General features: G+C 47.9%; 1 protein-coding gene across 1 annotated transcript; it reads left to right on the top strand.

Annotated features, from left to right (window-relative positions):
* The first annotated feature begins 760 nt into the window (after positions 1–760).
* Positions 761–3855, top strand: LOC122559222 (serine/threonine-protein kinase pim-3-like). The gene is made up of 6 exons (XM_043708602.1): positions 761–921; positions 1059–1159; positions 1504–1554; positions 2122–2485; positions 2597–2773; positions 3345–3855. Exons 1-6 carry the CDS (start codon positions 831–833, stop codon positions 3500–3502), a joined length of 942 nt encoding a protein of 313 aa, XP_043564537.1. The 5' UTR covers positions 761–830; the 3' UTR covers positions 3503–3855.
* The last annotated feature ends 5176 nt before the right edge of the window (positions 3856–9031 follow it).

Consider the following 9031-nt stretch of genomic DNA (forward strand, 5'->3'; position numbering starts at 1 on the left):
TCATAATCACCAAGGCTTATTGGCCCAGTGTGAGAAAGTGGATCTAGTGTAGATATAGAGATATATTTGTTGGTGCTGCCTTGATGGCATCATCCATACTGTATGATACTTAGACAATGGAATCTCGATCAGGACAGGGGGTCTCCCACTCCCAGGACAGAGGGTCACTCTCAGGACCGGGGGTCTCCCACTCCCAGGACAGAGGGTCACTCTCAGGACCGGGGGTCTCCCACTCCGAGGACAGAGGGTCACTCCCAGGACAGAGGGTCTCCCACTCCCAGGACAGAGGGTCACCCTCAGGACAGGGGGGTCTCCCACTCCCAGGACAGAGGGTCACTCTCAGGACAGATGGTCTCCCACTCCCAGGACAGAGGGTCACTCCCAGGACAGAGGGTCTCCCACTCCCAGGATAGAGGGTCACTCCCAGGACAGATGGTCTCCCACTCCCAGGACAGAGGGTCACTCCCAGGACAGAGGGTCTCCCACTCCCAGGACAGAGGGTCACTCCCAGGACAGATGGTCTCCCACTCCCAGGACAGAGGAGGAGATTTTCCCCGACCCTAAAAGTGGGGGGAAACGACCCCTTTTGGGTAAGTGTGAAGGGGGCGGTATACTGGCGCGAGCTGTCATTGGCTGCTGTTGGTGAAAAGTAGGATCGGCTACATGTTCGGAGCCCTGTGATTGGCCGCTGTGTGGGGTCGCGGCTGTGATTGGTTCCTGGAATCTATGAATGAGCCGCACCTCAGGCTCCAGGATTAAAACCGCGGGACAGCAACAGAGCGAGAGCGATACGCCGGGAATCCCGGGGGGCTGCAGGGACAGCGGGCAGAATGGCCACAACCCGAGTGATTCCGGCTCGGAAGGTGCAGAGATTCATTCGGAGCAGCGGCGGCGGCGGCACGGGCAAGGAGCGGGAGCCGGGTAAGCACCGGGTACATCCTGGGGGGGGGAAGAGGGGGTTAGATCCCCGGGGGGGGGACAATGTGTTTGCTGGGTGTGATCTGGAAGCTCTGTCCCTGACGGTGATGTGTGTCTCTCTGTTTCTCCCCCCGGGACAGGCCGCCCCCGGTTTGCGGAATGCTATGAGCTGGGCCCGGTGCTGGGCAGCGGAGGCTTCGGCACGGTTTACTCGGGCAGCCGCCTCTCGGACGGAGCAGCGGTGAGTGTCTGACGGTCTACCCTGGGAGGGTAGGGGCTGGGGGTAGGGGCTGGGGGTTCCCCTGGGGGGTAGGGGCTGGGGGGGGGCTGGGGGTTCCCCTGTCTAACTTCCAGGGGAAGAGTTAGATTCAGGTTCAGCTGCAACATGAAGACATTCGGGTAAGTGGAGCGGACAGGTTGGGAAGGCGGTCAGCATGGACTGGTTGGACCGAAGGGTCTGTTTCCCTGCTGTCTGACTCTATTTGGGGGGGTGGGGTGATGGTGTGGGGGTGACGGAGTGAGCAGGGACTACACACCATGCTGTCTCATATTAATGCGAGCTCCTCTCTCTCTCTCTGTGTCCAGGTCGCTATCAAACATGTCTCGAGAGACAGGATCACCGACTGGAAGCTGCTGGTGAGCATCTCCTCAACCTCCTGACTCTAGGCTCAATGTGGCTCAGCACTCTGCCCAGGCGGGGAACCTGAGAGAATCTCACAGGGTGGGCTGGAATAGGGACAGGGATAGGGGATACCTGCAGCAGTAAGTCCGAGGCATTCTACTTGGGGGTTGCCATTCTTGAAAAAAATGCCCCCTTTATCCTTCTGTCTTTGACTTGTTAGCCAATGCTGTATTCATTCTGATCCACTACCTTCAACAATGTGCTCTTATCTTATTAAGTGGTCTAAGTGTTCTCAAAATTGTTTGTCTGTGTATGTCTCTCTGTTCTAGTCCCACCTGCTGCTGGGTGAGGCTGGAGCATGTGGCTCTGAGTAAGGGCTGGGGAGATATGGACCACGTCTGGCAGAGCATCTCCTCGGGAGAGGTGCAGGGCTCGTCGGGTAGGATAGAGGAGAGATGAGTGTCATCTCTGGGGATAATGGTGCCTGGAGTCCTCCCTTGAGAGTAATTTATTTGAGGTTAATGTGCTCTATCTTGCAAAAGGGGGTAATTGATAAGGATCTAATTTGTCTGTTTGGACAGAATGGCTCTGTGGTCCCTCTGGAGATTGTGCTGCTGAAGAAGGTGTCAACTGGATTCCGAGGGGTGATCCAGCTGCTGGACTGGTATGAGCAGCCTGATGGCTTTCTCCTGATCATGGAGCGCCCAGAGCCAGTGCAGGATCTGTTTGATTATATCACGGAGCATGGTGCACTGACGGAGAACACAGCCCGTGGTTTCTTCAGGCAACTGCTGGAGGCGATAGAACACTGTCACTGTTGTGGAGTGGTCCATCGGGACATCAAGGATGAGAATATCCTGGTGGATCTCCGCACTCACGAGCTCAAACTCATTGACTTTGGATCTGGAGCATTGCTACAGGATACAGTCTACACAGATTTTGATGGTAAATATCCTCTCTCTTGCACACTTGCTTTCACATGCTACAACAGCTCAGTGTCACTGTGCGTGAGCCTCCGAGTGTACAGTCAAACCTGCATTGTGTGTTGTGTTGCAGGTACCCGTGTGTACAGCCCCCCAGAGTGGATCACCCATCACCGTTACCATGGCCGCTCAGCCACAGTTTGGTCACTTGGGATTCTACTGTATGATCTGGTCTTTGGAGACATCCCCTTTGAACAGGATGAGGAGATTACACAAGGAACTATCCCCTTTCGGCAGCCTCTTTCTGCAGGTGTGTCTCATTCTCTGCTTGATCAATTGAGTCTCAGTTTGAAATGTACAGAGGATGCTAGTGTTTCTTCTGCTCGCAGTCCTCCTTTCTCTCATGTTTATCCAGCCTTCCTTCTAATTTTTAGCAATTCTCTCTCCCTTGACTCTTCAGCACTAAAGAAGTGATTTCCACCCTCTCTATGCACTAGGGGTGTACTTGGATTCCTGGTTTGGATTTATTAGTGACTGTCTGTCTGTTTTGTCAGCAGCATTGCTGCCACACTCAGTCAGCAGCACATCCATATCCCACAACATCTGAATGTAATCAGCTTCCCATTCTGTCTCACACATTGTCCAGTAGTAGCAAAGAAGCCCACAGTAACTATGTTTACAATGGGTCAACTCCTCACACTGTGTTCACATCTGTCACGCACACCTTTCTCGATGTTTAAGGTAGAGATTGATAGATTTCTGATTGTCAGTTGGGTGAGTAAATGTTAACCAGTCATGATTGTATTAATAACAGTAAGCTGGATGGGTTGAATGGCCTATTCCTGTTCTTGTAATCTGACCAGTTCTTTTGTTTTTGTTAGAGTGTCAAGATCTTATCCAGTGGTGCCTGTCTCTCCGGCCATCTGATCGCCCAACGCTGGACCAGATCCTGTCTCACCCATGGATGAAGCAGGGCACTGAGGAACTGAGTATGAAGGGCCTTGAACTATCGGACAGCTCCAGCCACGAGAGTTTGTGATCTCCTGGAGCCTTAAAGCTGAGTCTAGGCAGCAGACTATGTATGTTACCTATCGAGGTAACCCCAGCAGAAACGGAGGGCCACCAACCCTCAGGGTGAACACCAGGGCACAGAATGATGCCACAGCAGAGCACAGCAGAAGACTTATTGGCATGGGGACTGAAGTTAGACTGTTGGCATTATATAGCCAGAGGGCTACTTGGAATACTGGACTTTTACCAAGGACCTCTGTTGAAGGGGACAGTGACTAGTGGGTACAGGCTCATCACCAAGGGGTGCAGGTCTGTCACTGTATAACACTGGGGTACAGTACTGGTGGGGGACAGGTCTGTCACTGTAAAACACTGGGGGACAGGTCTGTCCCTGTATAACACTGGGGTACAATACTGGTGGGGGACAGGTCTGTTGCTGTAAAACACTGGGGTACAGTACCAGTGGGGACAGGGCTGTCACTGTATCACATGGGTACAGTACTGGTGGGGACAGGTCTGTCTCTGGTGGGACTGATCAAGAAAAGTCTCTGTATCATTTTAACAAATGTAATGGTTTATTATGTAATGGATGTTGATGGGATGATAACCTGTGTCCCTAGCAACAGTTACTATGGAAGAAGCTGAACTGTGACTTCAAGTTTAATGACCAATGTTTTTGTGTAAAATTGGAAACGCTCAGGGTTTTTAGTCCTTTATTTCTCCAATTATTTTTTTTTTTTTATTGGTAAATGTTTGTTTACAGTGCTTTGGCAGCTGTAGTGAGCTCAGATGGTGACTTAATGAAAGCCATAATCTGGAAGATTCCTGCCCTTTTGGATTCTGATTGGCTCAGGGAACACTATTCCTTCTGGAGCTCCTGCCTTCAGCACCATCCAATCATCCTTGGGTGTTTGGCTGGGATCTTGCTATGCCTCAGTCATTGCTGACACTTGTCCAGAATGCTGAATAATTGAGTGAGGTAGAGAATGGTGACATTATACAGACCCTCTGGAAAGGGTATGGCCTTGCATTTGCTGGGTGCAGATGGTAAAGTGCTGCATTGAGGTTAATTTCCTGATTCACATTATGGTGATGGTACATTTCAGGGGATCAGTGTGGTGTTCTGCAGAGATTAGCTATACTAAAATCACACATTATCTTGTGAGGGATCTGCCAGATTGAAATTAATATTTTTTACTTTAGAATGATTAGCCTATTTATTTAATATTTAAAATTGAATTCCTTTGTGTATGGTGTTCTGCTCTGATGTTTCAGCAGAATAAATTTTCTATCTTAAAAAAATTTAATTGTTTCAACATTTTGCATTTTGACTGTAAATTTGTCTCCAGTGATGGGGTACAGAGCTCTGTTCCCCAACTGCCTGTTGCCTCCATAAATCCAAAAATTGTGAAATTATGGCAATTGCTACAGCTCACTCGGCATTTTGTCTGTCTGTCTGTCTCTCTCTCTCTATTCCTGCCTGTGACTTTGAAAGAGCTACTTTATTAGTCTTTAAATTGCAACACTGTTCCATAGCCCTTTTATTATTCCTTAGAGTCCCTTCTGTAAGTTATTAGTGAACCTTTACAGGCAGCACGTCTCCGATCACAACTCACTCCATCAAAAAGCTCTTTCTGACTCTGTTAAATCTGTGTCCTCTGGTTACTGACACTGCACCACGGGACTGAAAACCGACTTTTGAAGAATTTCTGGAGTATATTCTCAATCTTGGGACACCAAACTGTTTCAGTGCACGTTCTTAACCACTCAACAATGCATCTGTAATTCACTCCACCCCATTATTACAGTGCTGATTGTAAGCAGTAGGTCTGAGTATCAGCAGATTTGTGCTACACTCTCCTAACCCTAAGCCTGATTCAGAATGTGGTTGGACTGTAGAAGACTGATACCCACAGCAGCATGAGCAGCTGATTATTCTTGGGATTTTCTGAGGTTGGAGGTTACCACAGGACAAATTAAAATGTTTATGTTCCAGATTCCTCCCTTCATTTTTTTTTTGGGAAAAACACTTAAGATGTTGCAAAGGGCTTTAAATAAAGTTCTGAATGGTGCTACATAAATGCAACATTCACAGGGCAGGTACAGCGATGGCACTTTCAGCTTTAGCATGAGTTAAACCAGATTCACTGAAGGGCATTTAAAAGTTACAGATGACATCTCATCTGTTTGTGGTAAATCAATGCCAGGTTTTTAATTCTTCAGCTAATACATTTACAGGAAAGGTTTAAGTTACCAGCCAGAGGCAGTCATTGGTGGAAAAGTATGGGAGGGTGGTAGGACCAAGAGGGGGAGTGAGAGATAATCAAAAAGGCAGATGGGTGGGGGGGAGGGGGGAGGAGAGGGAGGGAGAAACTCAGCAGGTTTGGCTACAACTGTGGACAGGAAATTGGAATTAACATTTTGAGTCCTGTGACCCTGCTTCAGAACTTGGAGAAAAATGGTCACAGTGGATTGGGTACAGTCTGTCTGCTGCATTTGGCTCAATGTATTTGGAGTTTTGTCTTTATCCCAATCCTGAGCTCCTTTGAAAAAGATTTATGAATTTGGTATCTGAAAAGCTAATTGTTTTAGGCAGGGTTTAAGCATATCTCTAAAACACATCTGAAATCAATACAAAAAGTTTACATTAAATAAAAGTCAATATAACTTCCAAACTAAAGACCATTAGTTAACTAGGAGCAAATTACTGCAGATGCTGGAATCTGTACTGAAAACAACAAATGCTGGAGATCACAGCAGGTCAGGCAGCATCCATGGAGAGACAGCAAGCTAACTTATTGAGTCGAGATGTCTCTTCTTTAGAGCTGAGCTCAACTCCTGCATCAGAGCGCTGATGAAGCCATCTAGACTTGAGACATTAACTTGCTTTTTCTCCATAGATGCTGCCTGACTCGCTGTGATCATTCATTAACTAAAAGATTGCAAATATACAGTTACTGCATCCCTGAGAAACAGTCACTACAATCCCATTCAAGGAAATCAGCCTGATTTAAATTTTTGATGCTGTGACAGCCTCTGTCTCACTTCTCCTCACCCCATCACCAGCCTCTTTACCCCAATCTTTCCACTCCAATTAGCACAAACACAAAAATTAGCTAGACCAGTTAGAAAAGTCAGCAAACTCATCCTGCAACAAGACAATTTAAATTAAGATAGTTCAGCAATGAATGTAAATGTCAGAATTGGAAGGCAGTTTTGTGTTACTGGGTTGGAATTTAGGTTCAAGCGCCTTCAAGGCAGGTGAGAATTTCAATTCTATTTAAAAGTCAAGAAATAAAATCTTTGTTCAGTAAAAGTTCCCGTGAAGACCATAAGGTATTGGAGCAGAATTGGGTTATTCAGCTTATTGAGTCTCTGTACAATCATGACTGGTATATTTCTCAACCTCATTTTCCTGCCACCTACCCCATATAGTCCGTACCTCTGTTCTCCCTACCAAAATGTATAACCTCACACTTTCCCACACTGTATCCCATCTGTCACTACTTTGCGCACTCTCCCAGCCTGTCCAGGTCCTTCTGCAGCTCCCTGCTTCCTCAGCACGACCTGTCCCTCTGTCTATCTTTGTATCATCTGCAAACTTAGCAACAATGCCCTCAGTTCCTTCATCTAGATCATTAATGTATAACGGGAATAGCTGTGGTACCAATATTGTACCCATCCAGATGTCTTTTAAATGTTGAAACGTTGCAATTGTACCTTCCTCTGGCAGCTCGTTCCATCACCCTCTGCATGAAAAAACTGTCCCTTCGGTGCCTTTTAAATCTTTTCCCTCTCACCTTAAACCTATGCACTTGAGTTTTCCCCACTGTGGGAAAAGACCTTGTCTATTTACCCTATCCATGCCCCTCATGATTTTATAAACCTCTGTAAGGTCATCCTTCAGCCTCTGATGCCCAGCCTATTCAGCCTCTCCCTATAGCTCAAACCCTCCAGCCCCAGCCAGCATCATCTTCATAAATCTTTTCTGCACCCTCTCAAGTTTAACAACATCCTTCCTATAGAAGGGTGACCAGAATTGTACACAGGATTCCAAAAGTGGTCTCATGAATTTCCTGGACAGCCGCAACACGATGTCCCAACTCCTGAACTCAGTGTTCTGATCAATGAAGGCAAGCATGCCAAATGCCTTCTTCACCACCCTGTCTACACGTTCAAGGAACTATACACCTGCACCCCTAGGTCTCTTTATTCGGCAACAATCTCCAAGACCCTAGCATTAAAAACTGTAAGTCCTGCCCTGTTTTGCCTTACCAAAATGCAATACCTTGCATCTACCTGAATTAAACTCCATCTGCAACACCTTGGTCCATTGGCTCATCAAATCAAGGTCCCATTGCACTCTGAAATACTCATCACTGTCCACTACACCATCTAGTTTGATGTCATCTTCAAACTTGCTAACTATGCCTTCTATTTTTACATCCAAATCATTGATATAAATGACAAACTGCAGTGGACCCAGCACCCAAACCTGACAAAATGTGATTGCATCATATTCGAACACCATTCTACAGACTTGAGCATATTAGCCAGAGTGAGTCCCGCACTGTTGGAGAGTCAGCGCTGAATGAGTACCACGTTGTTGGAGGGTCACTACTGAGGTCATGCCGTACTGTCGGAGGGTCACTACTGAGGGTGTGCCGCACTGTTGGAGAGTCAGGGTTGAATGAGTACCACGTTGGAGGGTCACTACTGAAGTCATGCCGCACTGTCGGAGGGTCACTACTGAGGTCATGCTGCACTGTCGGAGGGTCACTACTGAGGGCGTGCCACACTGTCGGAGGGTCACTACTGAGGGTGTGCCGCACTGTCAGAGGGTCAGTACTGAGGGAGTGCCGCAATGTTGGAGGGTCAGTACTGAGAGAGTGCCACACTGTCAGAGGGTCACTACTGAGGGAGTGCCGCACTGTCAGAGAGTCAGTGCTAAATGAGTGCCACATTGTCGGAGGGTCAGTGCTGAGGGAGTATCGCACTGTCGGAGGGTCAGTGCTGAGGGAGTGCTGCACTGTCGGAGGGTCAGTTCTGAGGGAGTGCTGCACTGTCAGAGGGTCAGTAATGAGGGAGTGCCGCACTGTCAGAGAGTCAGTGCTAAATGAATGCTACATTGTCAGAGGATCAGTGCTGAGGGAGTATCGCACTGTCGGAGGGTCAGTGCTGAGGGAGTGCTGCACTGTCAGTGGGTCAGTGCTGAGGGAGTGTTGCACTGTCAGAGAGTCAGTGCTAAATGAGTGCCACATTGTCGGAGGGTCAGTGCTGAGGGAGTGTCGCGCTGTCGGAGGGTCAGTGCTGAGGGAGTACCGCACTGTCAGTGGGTCAGTGCTGAGGGAGTGCCACATTTTCTGAGCTGCTGTTTTTTAGGTGAGAGATTTAACAGATCCTGCTGCTGCTCAGGTTGATGTTGTTGCTTGTTGCAAATATTTGGAGGAAGAGGAATGGAGTTGACCCCTGTTTCTTAAGCAATCTTTATCCCTTCAAACCAAACAGACATTACTGGAAAAGCTCAGTAAGTCAGACAGCATCTGTGAAGCGGAAT

Source organism: Chiloscyllium plagiosum, chromosome 18, assembly GCF_004010195.1.
Source record: "Chiloscyllium plagiosum isolate BGI_BamShark_2017 chromosome 18, ASM401019v2, whole genome shotgun sequence".
Lineage (NCBI taxonomy): Eukaryota > Metazoa > Chordata > Chondrichthyes > Orectolobiformes > Hemiscylliidae > Chiloscyllium > Chiloscyllium plagiosum.